The sequence below is a fragment of the Malaya genurostris genome, chromosome 2 (genome assembly GCF_030247185.1).
Source record: "Malaya genurostris strain Urasoe2022 chromosome 2, Malgen_1.1, whole genome shotgun sequence".
Lineage (NCBI taxonomy): Eukaryota > Metazoa > Arthropoda > Insecta > Diptera > Culicidae > Malaya > Malaya genurostris.
Genome location: NC_080571.1, coordinates 174407533 through 174424316, shown reverse-complemented (window position 1 = coordinate 174424316; position 16784 = coordinate 174407533). Strand labels below are relative to the sequence as shown.

Genomic DNA, 16784 nt, shown 5'->3' with positions numbered 1-16784 from the left:
GACCACCTAAGACGCAGCCGCGGTCAACATTTAAATGAAATTATCTTCAAAAAGTAAATGTCATGTACCAATCTAACGTTTAAAATAAAGAACCGATGAGATTTTGCAAATTTTATGCGTTTTATTGTTTAAAAAAGTTCTCAAGCTCTTAAAAAATCACCCTGTATATATATATATATATATATATATATATATATATATATATATATATATATATATATATATATATATATATATATATATATATATATATATATATATATATATATATATATATATATATATATATATATATATATATATATCAAACAAAATCAAACTATACCCATTATCAATATGTTTACTATGTTGAGCTGTCCCTCAAAATTCAATAAGCTACTAGTGGTTAGTTGTATGTTGAGAGCAAGCTTAAGTTTGAGGAAAAAAATTGACAGAAAAGAAATCAAAAAAGTAGTTTTTTCTGTACACGATTTTTTTTAAATTTCCGAACGTTTACATACTTAACCGCATATAATGTAGCAAGAACTCCGTTGTCATCTTTTTGAGCAAACTGTACCCATAGCGCAAACGTAAAACTATCTGGAGATTCGGTGTGGAACGGAACAACTTGAGCTGCGGAAGAGCGCGAAGGATCACTAAAGTACAAATCGTAATCCACTTGAATTGCTGAAATGAACAAAAATAACATAAAATGGTACAATTTCTAATAAACTTTTTTTTACATACATATTTAAAAAATAAAACCTGTTGACGTCAAATGTAAGGAATATAAGAAGATAATTAATAATTATAAGAAACCTATTTAAGCCTATTTTAATAAACTTATTGGTATAAAGATGTTTACTTGCTTGGAATGACAACTGGATGAACACATACTTTGTAATAAATAATACGAATAGAGACGGGTGGGTAATGTCAAAGACATAACTGGATGAAGTGAATACGAATAAAACTGACATGCTTTTAACACTTGAGAAAATTTTTCTATAGTTTGAGTGAATTCTATACCTATTTATTATAAAAAGGTAAGCAAACATAACACATTTATGTCGACACTATGAAGAAAAATCTAGTGAAACCAACTGTTTTGAATTTATAACGCAAAATATTCGTATCAATGAAAATTCATTCATGGGTACCATTTGGGAAGTGTCAAAACATATTTTGTAAATAGTTCAATTTTTTGGCAACACTGTTATACGGTTGATACACACTTTTAAACGGTACCCCGAAAATTACAAATATTGTGTGTTTTTTAGTTAAAAATTGGAAAAAGTGGAATAAGTGCATCCTCTAATTAGCTTATTCGTTGGTTTCACACAAGTGCATGGTGATTGGTGGTGTTTAGTATCGATAAAAGCTACATTTCGATTGTGATTATTGCAGGGAATCAAAGTGGTTCGTTTTTGTGGTGGTGGTGTATCTATTGAGTTGCACTGCGCTACTGTGTCTGCCTATCTCTTCAACTCGAGACGTGAAAAATTGTCAGTGTGTTGATCCCACGTGTCCTCAGTACAACTGTTTGGCACACATTGATCATACCGTAGTCCGCGTGAGTGTGTGGTGTGGTGGTCTTGATAGGGCAGCAGTCTCATGTGTCTATACAGCCAATAGATTGCATGTCATTTGATCTGCTCTGATTGAGCATACTAATTTGGCTGAGGCGGTAAGCACAGAAACACTAACGTGCCTCGTTGTGACCGTCTGGCACACAACCAAAACATTGTGTCTGCGTGTTCATTTGTGGTGTAAGCTGTCTTCGAGGGAAAATCTCACGAAGAAGCCAGTTAACTCTCAACCTCTGAGTCGAGTAGTCGAGTTTTAATACTATCGCTTTGTTTTACGGTTTTCAATCTAGTTCCATAGAAGAAAATTATCGGTTATCGTCACGTTTAGTCCGAATACACAATCGCGTTTTTCGTTGTTGTGCAAAATGCGACGTCGTGAAAACACGTTCCGCATCGACTATGCGAACATTCCACGGAAACCATCTTACGAAGAGTTGCACTATTTCGTTAGCACAATACTCGATTTGAAAAAAGAACAGGTCGTACGTATACAGCCAAGCAGAAGCCTCGGTTGTGCTTTTATTAAGGTCAGTGAACTATCGCTTGCTCAAAGATCGTCCAAGAACACGATAACAAGCATGAGACGGAGATCGACGGTAAAACGTATAAACTTAGAATAACAATGGAGGACGGTGCTGTAGAAGTCAAACTTTTCGACCTGTCCGAGGACGTTACCGACGAGAAAATCTACGAGTTCCTACAACTGTATGGATGTACTTTCACTTCACGAAATATTGTGGGACGAGAGATATGCATTCGGTGGCGTCTCTAGCGGAGTACGCGTAGCGAAAATGTTGGTAAAACAGAACATCCCCTCTTTTGTTACCATAGACGGGGAGTTCACCGCTCTGTCATATCATGGACAGAAACAAACTTGTTGGCACTGTAACGAATTCACTCACAATGGAATAACATGCATCCAGAATAAAAAGCTTCTGGTACAGAAATACACAGCAGATAAAGACAACACTACTTACGCAGGTATTGTACAGCAGTCAGCAAAACCGAAGTCGTCAACTATAAAAACAACACACTCTAATAAACCGTCAGTTAAAAAACTGATACCGGCAAGTACACCGAACACTATCTCAACATGTGCACACACTACCACAACAATAAACCAACCACGTCATACGGAACCCCAACCTATAAAAATTAACCTATTCACAATACCAAAACTGGAACCACTACCGATCAATAACGGATACCCGCAACGCAGGCATATATCTAGCGAACGGGCAAATGACGGAAATGAAACCGATAGATCCACATCCTCCACAGCCAGCCGAAGATCGACTCGCCGCCCACCAGGCAAGAAGCCTCGACAAAACGACACCGATATCTCGCAAGACGATGTTAGTACACTATAATGGATTACACCAGCTACAACATCGCAACTATCAATATCAACACAATCACAAATATAACAAAACTCAACGCTCTCCGTACTTTCGTACGAGGACTAGAGCTAGATATAATATTCCTCCAAGAGGTAGAGAACAACCAAATCACACTGCCTGGATACACCGTAATTTGCAACGTAGATCACTCAAGAAGAGGAACTGCCATTGCTCTCAAAGATCACATACGATTTTCACACGTAGAGAAAAGCTTGGACGGTCGACTGATAGCCATACAAGTACAAAACACAACGTTAGTTAATGTATATGCCCCATCCGGCAGCAACATGAGAACTGAGCGAGAATCTTTTTTCAACAGCACACTATCGTTCTATCTTCGACATCCATCCAATAATATTGTCTTAGCAGGAGACTTCAACTGTGTGGTGCGAACGTGTGACTCAACTGGAAATAACAAAAGTCCTGCACTTCAAGCAGCCATACAGCAACTACAGTTACACGACGTCTGGGTAAAGCTTTTTCCTCGACAGATCGATCACACATACATCACTCACAACTCAATGTCAAGGCTAGATCGGATATATGTTAGCACGAACCTTTGCGAGCATCTAAGAAACGCGACAACACACGTATGTTCTTTCACGGATCACAAGGCCGTTACCACACGTCTATGTCTTCCCAACTTAGGGAGAGAACATGGTCGTGGTTTCTGGTCCTTACGCTCCCATTTATTAACGGACGACAACATCGATGAATTCAGACTCAAGTGGCAGTATTGGACGCGTCAACGTCGAAACTTTTAATCTTGGATGGCATGGTGGACAACGTTCGCGAAGCCAAGAATAAAATCGTTCTTTCGTTGGAAATCAAAGCAAGCTTACGATGATTTCTACCACGAGCATCAACGCCTATATTCTCTATTACGAATCGCATATGATAGTTACTACCAAGACCCAGGAACATTGACAACCATTAATCGTCTGAAGGCAGAAATGCTAACGCACCAGCGAAAATTCACGCACCTGTTTGTACACAACAATGAATCATACATCGCTGGTGAACGTCTATCCATCTTCCAACTAGGAGAAAGGAGAAGGAAAAGAACGACCATAACACAACTTAAAAATGAAAGAGATGAAACGATTGAGCAAGCCGAAGACATCGAGCAGCACATGCTGGAATTCTATAAAAATCTATACTCAGCCGACGAGACAGGAGAGAGAGACGAAGATTTTATTTGCGACAGGGTTATACCCGATGATGACGAAGCAAATGACGTCAGTATGAACGATATTACCACGGCAGAAATACTCTCAGCAATAAAATCAAGTGCATCTAGAAAATCTCCTGGATATGATGGATTACCGAGAGAGTTCTATATACGGACGCTCAATATCATACATAGAGAAATGAACCTTATTCTAAATGAGGCTCTCGCATCTAACTTCTCCTCTGAATTCGTGAGCAGTGTCATAGTATTGGTGAAGAAGAAAAACTCGGATAACTCCGCTCGCGCTTACCGACCGATCTCACTAATCAACTTCGATTATAAACTGCTATGCCGAATCCTAAAAGCGAGATTAGAGAGGATCGTAAATACTCATCATATACTGGAAGACATCCAAAAATGCTCCAACGGTGATCACAACATCTTTCAAGCCACTCTCTCTATCAAAGATCGGATTGCTCAGATGATCGCACAAAAGCAAAAAGGCAAACTTATCTCTTTCGACCTAGACAGCGCATTCGATCGTGTGAATCGTGAGTACCTTTTTAACAACATGCGTGCTCTCGGTATCAACCACAGGCTGGTAGCACTTCTCGCAAAATTCGCAAAAAAAACATCAAGCCGACTGAACGTAAACCGGCTTTTAACAGCACCATTCCCCATACAGCGATCGGTCGCTCAAGGAAACCCCTTATCATCGCTCTGTTTCGCTCTCTATCTAGTACCGCTCTTAAAGAAACTCAATGAAGTGTGTGGAAACGACTTAATCGTCGCTTATGCCGACGATATTACCGTGATCGCTACAACTACTCAGAAAATAGAGCACATGCACGACATTTTCTCACGTTTCTCTCGTGTTTCGGGAGCCAGACTTAACCTAACAAAATCAACTGCAATCGACGTAGGATATGCCGATGGAAACCAGTTGAGCCTACCATGGTTGCGGACATCTGACACGGTAAAAATTCTTGGTGTCATATATGCCAACTCAGTTCGAAGTATGGTCAGATTGAACTGAGAATCTGTAGTAAATAAATTCTCCAGGCTCCTATGGCTGCACTCGACGCGCACGTTAACATTATTGCAAAAAGTTGCTCTACTAAACACATTCGTCACATCCAAAATCTGGTACACAGCGTCTATCCTTCCTCCGTTGAATGCCCATATTGCAAAGCTGACATCGTTAATGGGAACATTCCTTTGGCGCGGGATTACAGCCCGTGTGCCAATAATACAATTGGCTAGAGATCGAGAATTAGGTGGCCTTAAACTTCAACTACCAGCTCTAAAGTGCAAAGCGCTACTAATAAATCGCCATATACAGGAGATAGACTACATTCCATTCTACAAGTCATTCATTATTCAAAACTATACAAATTCAATCAACAATCCAGTAGATTGTCCTTGTATAAAATTGATCCGACAAAACTTTTATATTCTACCTCCTGAAATACAACAAACTCCTACCGCTGAACACATCCACCGATTTTATGTAAACAACACTGACACTCCTAGAGTTGAGCGAGAGAATACACTTGTTGAGTGGCACCGAGTGTGGTCAAACATTCTCCGAACACGAGGACTATCATCAAAACAACGAACCGATTACTACCTTCTAGTTAACGGCAAAACTGAACACAGGCAACTCATGTACACTTTACAGCGGACAGATGGAGAGCAATGTACATACTGCAATGCCGCTCCCGAAACTATAACACACAAATTCAGTGAATGCCCACGAGTTGATGACGCATGGCAGATGTTAAAGCAGATGGCAACAGCTACACTAGGTGGTTGGAGAAGTATATCATTTAAGGATGTAATTAGACCTACTCTGAATGGAGTCTCCAGAGCAAGAAAACTTGAATTACTAAAACACTTCATAAATTATATAAACTTCATTAGCAAATCCCACCAACAAATAGATAGAAATGAAATTTTACCTAGAAAATGATTTGTAAATAATTTTGATAAAACACTGACAAATAAAACAAAACAAAAAAAAAAAAAGAAGCGACGTAAGCTGAATCAGTGAGAACAGACTCTTGGTCGATTGATCGTTTGGTGACAGAGTAGCGAACGGGTGTTTTGTTTGCATGACATGATAGCGAAGAATTAATTGTTTTTTGTTCATTTATATATATACATATATTTTTTACTTTTTTATATTATTTTGTGACGGCGCTGCGCGATATATGTTACTGCAATAAGCGTCCTACCCTGTAATGGTTACCTATTGATACATACTTTTTTGTCGATCAATACAGCTGGTTTTGTGTGCTAGTTTACATCTACAACACTAACATTAAGCTTAATTTTCTTTATTATCTTCGATTTCTCATTCAAGCAATGATGGCAGATAGTGAGTTACACAGAAAGAAATAATGAAATTTACACGAGATGTAAATCAATAGTAATATGGAATAGACATGGGTTGAATCGAAATTTTGATTGAAAACCTTCATCGATGCAAAACTAAATTGAATTGCATTGAATTTTCAATGAATATAACTGTATCTTTCAATTAACGCTTATTTTGCGATTAAATTGTATTGAAACGTACAGAATTGTAAAGTAATTATATGATTAATTACCTGCTCCAAATATGTGCATGAAAATAGATGTAAATTCACAAAATATTTTTATCTGTGTACTTTGTGTCGTGTGCAAAAAAAAAAGAGATCGATGAAAACAAGTTGTTGACATGTTTATATTGTTTTTCTAACGTGCACTTCAAGTGCCGCAATATAATTGGAAATGCGATCAGACGAGCCAGAGAAATTCCGTTTTTTTGCTTGGCAGATTGCTCTGCTACTTACCAACGCATAATGGATATGAAGAACAGTAACACGTCAATGATTACCGATCTTTCCGCTGAGTTGAAAAAATCGATCTCGAGTGCGGTTGCTAGTGAAATGAATCAAACAACTAACTACGACTTCATAAGCTTCATAAGAATTTCTTTCTTCTAAGTTTGATGATATTTTAACTGATTTTAACGAAATAAAAGTTGAAAACGAAAACTTGAAGAAAGAGATTTGTACGTTGAAACAGTCAAATGCTAACCTTGCTGGAATTGTGCACAAGTTAGAAGGAAATGTTGATAAGGCAAAAAGATTAAACAAAAATCCTCTGGCAATTGTACCAATAGGAAAAGCCAAAATCCGATTAGGATATGTAAGAATTGTGCAGCCTATTAACTTATCCGAATTAAAATAAATGATTGATAATTTCGATAACCTAATTCGAAAAAATATTTATAATAATCAGTTATATAGATTACTTCAAAGTAAAATATATTGTTGTCACAAACATATCATAAGTTGGTGCCTCAGCAAAATCGCCAAAAACGATGGGACAGCATTAGAAAAATTTTCAAATGGATAGCTGGAACTTCTGACGCAGACGATTTACATATTATCAACCAAATTATGAATAACCTAATCGATAATAATAATCAGCAAGTATTAATAAATGAAGCAATAAATTCTAACATTCAACATCTAAGTAAGGTTACTAATGAACTACTACAACTGGATTTCAAATCAAAAGAACAACATGTTATTGAAATGAATCTTCTTCAAATAATACTGAATATATATACAGCACAACACCAAATTGAAATACTTGAAGATGCTATTCTCCTCGCAAAACACGGAATTCCTAGCAGTCGACTTTTATCACTAAAAGACTTTTCAAGGATTAAGACGTTTTTGATACATCAAAATATTCCAGTATCTTCATTCGGAAATTCACTAACAAGAACAACGGCACAAACTGCCATTAACAACACTTGCGTGATCTATATGCTTAAAATACCACAACTATCAAATGAAACATCTAATTATGAATATATAGATGTTATAATCCATGATCAAAAACGAGTTCATATTAAAGCAAATAATATTCTCATGAAAAAAAAACTAAATGTTCATGAAACTAAAAGTCAATGCATAAAAGATATGGAATACTATATATGTGAACCCGATTTGATAACAATTGCAAATCAATGCATTAAAAATCTGATGCAGATACAACATGCAAATTGTTCTTATGAAAAAGTGCATTCGGATGGATTTGTTAAACGAATTGATGATGTAAACATTATTCTGAACAACGTAAATATTATACTACAAACAAATCATTGTAACAATACACAGCTTTTAAAAGGATCATATCTAATACAATTTGAAGAATGCAATCTACACATAAACGAAACTCTTTACACAAATGCCATCATAACTACAAATGAATTTAGACCAACAACAGGAATAATCGCATATGAAAACAATATTATCGATGTTCCATCGCCAGAATATTTAACTCAATTAATTCTCACTTTAAAACATCGAGCAATGATACAACATGTAAATTTGGAAAATTAATCATTAAAATGGAAATTTCATCTTTTCGGAACCATAAACTTCTCAACCATTCTTGTAGCAGTTATAGGATTCAAAATATGCATTATTATTCGATGGAAAACGACACAGATTAAAGTTAATATCGAAAACAAATAAATAGCATCAGCACCAATTGAAGATTTGTCAAAAACAATATATCCAGAAAATAAACTATCTATATATCCAGATGTTTCAGAAGAAAGATTAATTGAAATTCAAAAATATTTAAATATGACAACACAAGATCGTTCTATGAAACTTTGAGGACAAAGTGCAATGCAATGCAATGCTTTATTTTAACAGTGACGCATTCTCTTCTCAACGCATTCAATCAGCTCCATTATTATCTCAATTAAATTTTTATATACCTAGCCGTCAACTACGATCCAGGAAATTATTTTTAGAAAAACATGCTAGAACAAATTATACAAAATACAGTCCAGTGAATCTTGACCTTACTATGTCAAAAATTCAAGTAAAATCTCAGCTTTGTCGTAGAAATAATGCGTATTATGTAAGTGAGTATTGTAAACAATTTATATGTAGTCTACATTTGATTGACAAAATAAAGAAATAAAAAATGATTACTTCCTGATATTATTATATTTAATTATATTTATATTATCATATTTGCTCCTATATATTATATCAAAAATTCAGCTATTTAAAAAAGTTTAGAAAAGAATTTTGAAGATTTCTGTTGCATACTTCTACTACATTGATATACTAAAATTGAATTTAAGTTAGTGAAAATCTATGCAAGCATATGTGAGAAAATGAAGTGAGCTCCAGCCGGATATCGGTATAGTGACATTCGATTCATTCAACCATAGATTTCACATTCCTTACGCGACCACCGTACCGTTCGGATGCTAATTCATGGTAGAGCCAGAGTTGCAAATTGTCATTCATGTCAAATGACCTTGACAGACTGACTAAAATCATCGTCAACTGTAATCGGTACGGTCAAAGCGTGTGTCAAATGAGATACTCGATAGTTCAATGACCAAGTAGAAGTATACTCAGTCAAAGACAGGTGACGCATTTTGTTCTCTCTCTCATTCTCCTATTCCCTGTTGAAGTACAAAAATTTCATGAGAGTACTAACATAAACAAAAATTGATAAAGTTAATTTTTTTTTGTAAAAAGTCATCGGATTTCGGAGTTTATTGGTGTACATGAATTCAATTCAATGTTTATGCTGCTTGAATAATATTTAGTCACATCGTAATCAAGCAGTGACAGGAGAAATGAAGATAATATCAATCGCATCGGCAATCAATGAGCGTCCTGGTGAGTATAATATCAAGAGAATTTAAGTTATGACAGATCGGCTCTCAGACACTCAATATATGATGATTGGTAGAGCCTGGTTGGCAGCAGTCCAGTGACATATACTTTCCAATCATCGTCATGCAAAGTTGCTCGTTGATAGTGACATTTAGCAGCTCTGGGTAGAGCATGTGTGTTATACCCGTGCTAATCCTCATCAAAGTCAATTCAAAATTAATCTTTTGTTACTGTGAGCTAGTGTACCAGACCAGAACAAAACAGTAGAAACAATACCGTTAGGCAGTTTCAAGTGCTATTGAAATTTGAATAGTAATCGAACGCTTGGAGTGGTGCCATGAACAGGTCTGTGTGCTTTTTTTTTCTTAGAGGTATTTTTGCACATAGACACAACTACAGTTCAACCAACGCGTGGCCTCAGCGGCCGAGTTTTACTACGTAACACACCGATTATCCAAGACCAGGCATAGGTGTCTATTCATTATCTAAGATAAGTACTGTCTGTTACATAAGAGCGTGGTCACTGTTCTGAGAAAACGAAAAGACTCTACATGAAAATACTTTTGAATATTGTTTCATTAGATCAAAAACTTGCATGCAAATACATTAACAGCAAGTCCAATCCCCTTCACCGTTAATAATGGCTTGACACTTTCGAGGCATATTTTGAGAGAGAGTTTGCGCGTATTCTTCTTAAAACGGCCTCCAAATTTGTGAATTCGGCGAACAAGCTGTTTCAAATTGTGTGATCGGTTTTTCCCAAGCTTCATCTTCCTTTGAACCCAAACGTTCTCAATTGGATTGGAATCGGGTGACTGAAAGGGCCAATCAAAAGTCACGACACCATTTTGCTCCTTTGTCCATTCAAGACGTTTTTGCACATGTTTTTCACTCAACATCGGTTTTTGCAAAGTACTTTGAAATTTTAAACTTTTGCGAACAGTTCCGCACGATATATTTTTTGGTCAATTTTTAAGCACCTTCGCGTAAAGTTAATGTTGGATTCTTCTAACACTTTTTCGTCTTTTTCCGACAATACACTGACAGAGCCGCGATTCGGAAAGTCGTCGAAATTTTTCACATCTTTAAAACGATTCACCCGCTTACTTACAAACTGCTTAGACTTTTTCATGTATTCCGCCGCGGCAGCTTCGGTCATTTTGAGAGCTTCCGGGTGCGTTGCGTACGCGGTACTCATTTTGGTAAGATACTGAAATCGAATTGTAAACAACAGTCAGTTGATTTACTCTCGCATTGCATCAAGGACACTACTGTCCTCTGTGTTAAAAAAAGATATCACACTATTCCACTTTACCGATCGTAATCGTGACCACGCTCTTATGTAACATACTAAATAATTCTCTTTCTCTTTTTCATCTGGTGGTATCCCATATCTTTTATCCGTGCGGATACAATTCCGTGCCATGACAAGCCCTGTGAAACCTAATCCTGACCCACCAGATAATGAAATGGATACAACTGTTAATAGCATCATCACCCGCGTTAAAAATTATCCCGACGGACTTGCACTCCCGGCCGTATACGGTTTATTTCCGGCCAAAATTAAATGGAAAATTGAGCATTCTCCAATTATCAAGAGACCTGACCAAGCGATACACTACTGTTAAGAATATTGACAACGTGCGCCCAGACAAGTTTAGGGTCTCGATAATCAGTTCAAAACAGACTAACAAGATTGTTCAATGTGAACTCTTTGCGCGGAAAGATCGTGTGTGCATCCCAGCTCGTGGAGTCGAGATTGATGGCGTTGTCACCGATTCCAGTTAGACTTGCGAAGACGTTCTTAAGTACGGGATGGGTTGTTTTAAAACCCCTTACTTGAGAAGTGAAGTTACTGGACTTCAAGCGATTGCATTCAGTGTCGATCGCTGGGGATGGTAGCAAATCATACCCTCAATCGGACTCGTGACTTTCGCTGGCTCAGCTTTTCCGAATTACGTCTTGCTGGACCAAGTTCAACTCCTATGGGATGGGGTGGGGTGCCTTTTCAAAATTTACCCTGTACAAGAATGAGCAGAACTTTATTGCGAATATCTCTTGATGTACTTAATCCAACAATAAATAATTGAAAAACAAAGTTTTTAAAATTTTTGGAAATAATGAGAAAAATTCATCACACTTGCTTTCCTTTTTCGCACCCGAACGATGTTTTTGAGGTAGTCAAGCACATATTTTTTTTTAATAACTATTGGAATATGAGTTAAAATTAAATTATTAGGATTTAAATTGGGTGTTCAGCCACAAGTGGTGACTTTTCAGCCCTATTATATACATGATTTGGTTATTACCATGAAGACATCGTTTGCTTCCGCAATTCTGAGATTTTTGTGTAGGGAAAATTCTAAACCTACTTGTATAGCGTGATGGGGAAAAGGAACTTATATACTAACTTACTAACTAGTACAGAGAGCGAATCGATTCAATTGAAGATTGCATCGATTTTTGTCGGAATTTACTTATAATATTATGTGACTTTACATCTAATGGTTCTATATTTGTGAATCTGTGTAACTCATTTGTACTAAACCAGGGAGGACGCTTCAAAATCATTTTCAGAATTTTATTCTGAATTTTTTGAAGCGTTTTCTTCCTGGTGGAACAAAAACTTGGTACTGCATAAAGCATGGCTGGTCTAGAAATTGGTTCATAAATTAACAATTTGGTTTTTAGACAGAGCTTAGAATTTCTGTTTATAAGAGGATATAAACATATAATATATTTATAACACTTTGACTGGATTCCTTCAATGTGATCCTTGAAAGTGAGTTGTCATACGTTAAACCTAAGTATTTTGCTTGATCAGACCATGTCAATTCCAAGCCATTCAATTTGAGAATGTGATTATTGTTTGGTTTAAGAAAAGAAGCGCTTGGCCTATGAGGAAAGATGATTAATTGCGTTTTGCTGCATTTGGTTAAATTTTCCATTTTGACAGATAATCACTGAAAATATTCAAACTTCTTTGTAGGCGACTGCAGATCACTCTTAGATTTCTACCTGTGGCTAACAGACTTTGTGTCGTCACAGAATAGCGATTTCCGACAACCAACGAGTAGATTTAGAAGATCAGAAGTGAAAATATTATACAAGATAGAAGCTACGCTTGAACCCTGCGGAACACCTGCTCGTACGGGTAGCAATTCAGATTTACAATTCTGATAGCTAACCTGAAGAGTACGATCAGTTGAATAATTTTGAATCATTTTGATCAAATCAAATAAATAGGAAACTGGGGACGGGTACAGCGTGATGGATAAGTCGATGCCTTTCACGCAGCCTGCCTGGGTTCGATTCCCAACCCCGCACATAGGGTCAGAAAAATTTTCTGGCCCGAAGAAGCGAATGACCTTAAGGTTAAAAGCTCTATAATCGAAATAAAAAAAAATAGGAAACTGGAAATCAGACATTTTTGCTATTAAACCTTTGTAGCAAACACTGTCGAATGCTTTTTCTATGTCTAGAAGAGAAAATTTTCATTTCGCAAAAGAGTAAATCTATGTTTAAATTTTTTTTGTAAATCCTTAACTATGTTTTTCATAGCAGGATCACGAGAACGTTGATATTGTCGTCGACGAACATTCTTCAACCGAATGAGCAGCTGAAGATTGTCATCGATGATAGGAGAATTTAATTTAGCTTGAGCTTTGGGAACTGAAAGATTTCTAGCTTCGATAATGTAATGATTCAAATTATCAATTGCTGTGTCAATGTCCGCATAGTTTTATAATCCACATGATTTTCAATGTGAGATCTGTAATCCAACCAATTAGCTCTATGATAGTTGAACATAGAACTAATTGGAATAATTATAGCTTCGTTGGAAAGTCTTAATCTTACAGGAAGATGATTTGAGTCAAAGTCAGCATGTGTAATCGGTTCATGGCCTATAATTCCACTGGACATGCTTAGTATTTAAGCCCCCTATTACGACAAATTTCGGTCGACATCTTGTGAGTTTTTGCAAATCGCCTTTAAAGAAATTTAATTGTTCGCCGGTGCATTGGAATGGCAAATATGGTAAAGCGACGAATTAAATTCCATGAATGGGTTCAACTTCGATTCCCAAGCTTTCAATAACTTTAGTATTGAAAGAAGGTAAAATTCGATGTTTAATTTGCCGTTGGACAAAAATGGCAACTCCACCACCCATTCCCGTAAGGCTGTCAAATCGATAAACCACATAATATGGATTGTTTTTCAATTTGACATTTGGTTTAAGAAAAGTTTCTGTCACAATGGCAATATGAATTTTGTGAACTTTGAGAAAATTATACAATTCATCTTCACTCGATTTTAAAGATCGAGCATTCGAATTTAAAATATTGAAATAATGTGAGGAGATCTGGATATTACTCCTGAAATGGTTGTTTACTACATACCTTCGATATTACTCCTGAAATGGTTGTTGCAGCGGCAAAGAAATTGAAACGTTCATTCTCGATCGGGCCAGATGATATAGCAGCAGCAGTCTACAGCCATTGTGCAGCTGTTTTAGCCATTCCTCTCTGCATAATATTCAACAGATCATTTGAGGAAGAAATCTTTCCGATTATTTGGAAGCAGTCTTATATGTTTCCCGTGTACAAAACCGGTGATCGTAACAATGTAAGGAACTACCGTGGTATAACGAATTTGTCTGCTACTTCAAAACTCTTCGAAACAATAGTGAGCAGTAAGATGCTCTCTCGTACAAAACATTACATCTCAGTTGATCAACACGGATTTACGCCCGAGCGTTCGGTCAGCACTAATCTTCTGGATTTTACCTCGACCTGTATTTCGCGTTTGGAGGAAAAAGTACAAATTTAATCCGTATATACTGATCTGAAAGCGGTGTTCGACCGAATTCTTTTGTGGAAGTTCTTATTTAAGTGGTAGAGTCTTACGAGTCAAGCTTGAAACGGACGTGATTTTAAGGATCCACATTGCTTGAAGGCATTATACTGCTCGCTAGTTCGTCCTAAACTAGAAAATGCTAGCAGAGTTTGGAGTCTGTATCAACTAGCTTGGAGTTTACGAATTGAACGTGTGCAGAAAAGATTTGTTCGATTCGCTCTAAGGAATATTCTCTGGCAAAATCCGCTAGATCTGCCACCGTATCCCGATCGCTGCCGTCTGATTGGTTTGGATACACTGGAACGACGCAGTAAAATTCAGCAAGCAATTATTTATTTATTTAGTTTATTTATTTATTTATTTATTTGAATCAACAGACATAATTTAGTCCAAATGATTATTTCTTAGTATATATAAAAAATTAGATCGTATGGCACGGCGTGGCAGATGGAAATCAAATCCTGATGAAACTCTGTTGAAGAACCGCTGCATTCCTGTAATAGCACCGTTAATTCCATAATTAGTGCGACGAAATGGTAAGCGAAGGAACAAACTGTTACGAAGAACACGTGATCGAACGTTGAGGTTGATTTCGCTAAGAAGTGCGGGGCAATCGATCCTATCAGTTAAAATATCAGATATTGTCATTGCTCGTGATAAATCACGTCGAACATGCAGTGTGTCAATTCCAATTAACATCGCTCGACTTTTATAACTCGGGAGCTGTTGAGGATTATTCCAAGGCAACCGGCGCAGTGCAAAGCGAATAAATCTGCGCTGTATCGATTCGATCCGATTGACACCGTTGAGGTAGTAAGGGTTCCATACCACTGAGTAATATTCAAGAATAGAGCGTACCAGCGAACAGTAAACAGTTTTCAGGCAGTAAATATCATTGAAATTTTTGGTTATCCGTATTACAAATCCCAAGCATCGGGAAGCTTTTGCAACTATGTAGCTAACATGTTGCTTAAACGTCAGTTGCTCATCGAGGAAGATGCCAAGATCTTTCACACATGTCGTCCTTTCAATTGGAGTGTCACCAATGCAGTATTCAAATCGAACTGGATTTTTCGTTCGTGTGAATGTTATGATCGAACATTTCTGGGGATTTAGAATCATTCGATTGATCTCACACCAGTCAGCAAAAATTAACAGTTGGCGTTGCAGGAATACAGCATCATCTATTTTCCGGATTATGTTATACATTTTTAGATCATCAGCAAATGAAAGCCGCGGACCTTCCAGGACAAAATTCACATCGTTAAAGTACAGCAAGAATATCAGTGGTCCTAGATGACTGCCTTGTGGAATTCCGGAGGAAGCGCAAAACTCATCAGATACACAGTCACCGATTCTTACGGCAAGACGTCGATCGGTTAGGTATGAATTAATCCAGCGAAGTACGTTCGAGCCAAAACCGAGTTTGTCTAGTTTAGCAATGGCGATAGCGTGATTTATTTTATCGAAGGCTGCCGACAGATCCGTGTAAATGACGTCTGTTTGATAACCAACGGACATAGAATTTGTAACATAATTCGTAAGCGAAAGCAGATTTGTAGCAGTAGAACGTTTTGGCATAAATCCATGCTGAGTGTGTACAATATACTGCTTAGAATGGTTGAAAATTGCCTCAAGAACGATCTTTTCAAAAAGCTTTGGAATGGCGCTGAGAAATGCAATCCCACGGTAGTTGTCAACTAGTTTTTTATTTCCTTTTTTATGAACTGGAAACATAAAAGAGGACTTCCACAGATCGGGAAATATGATCTGTTGCAAAAATATTAAACGGCGATATTGATTCTTCAAAGCTTTTATCTAGTCTTGATTTCCGTGCATCACAACGGTCGCTACGTTCTACTAGTTTACTTCAACCGAGATTCCACCGAACGACGTTTGGATTCTATGAACCGATAACAGCATGCATCACGTCCTCAGGCGAGTCCGCATCGTATCTCGTACATAGACGTCGAGGATAGAAATGTGAAATTCGTGCGCGCCAAAATAGCAGCACTGCGCACCCATACAATTGACAGGATATGTTAAATGTGATGCCGTGCGATGGCGTTGCTGAACT

At 37.1% G+C, this 16784-nt stretch overlaps 1 protein-coding gene across 6 annotated transcripts in view; it reads right to left on the bottom strand.

Moving 5' to 3' along the window:
* LOC131432461 (uncharacterized) overlaps positions 1 to 16784 on the bottom strand; it is a 567367-nt gene that overhangs the window by 334983 nt on the left and 215600 nt on the right. For all 6 annotated transcript variants that reach the window (XM_058598750.1, XM_058598753.1, XM_058598754.1 and 3 more), the window contains exon 12: positions 501 to 666. In XM_058598750.1, the coding sequence (XP_058454733.1) occupies positions 501 to 666 (166 nt within the window). The remainder of the gene's footprint in view (positions 1 to 500; positions 667 to 16784) is intronic.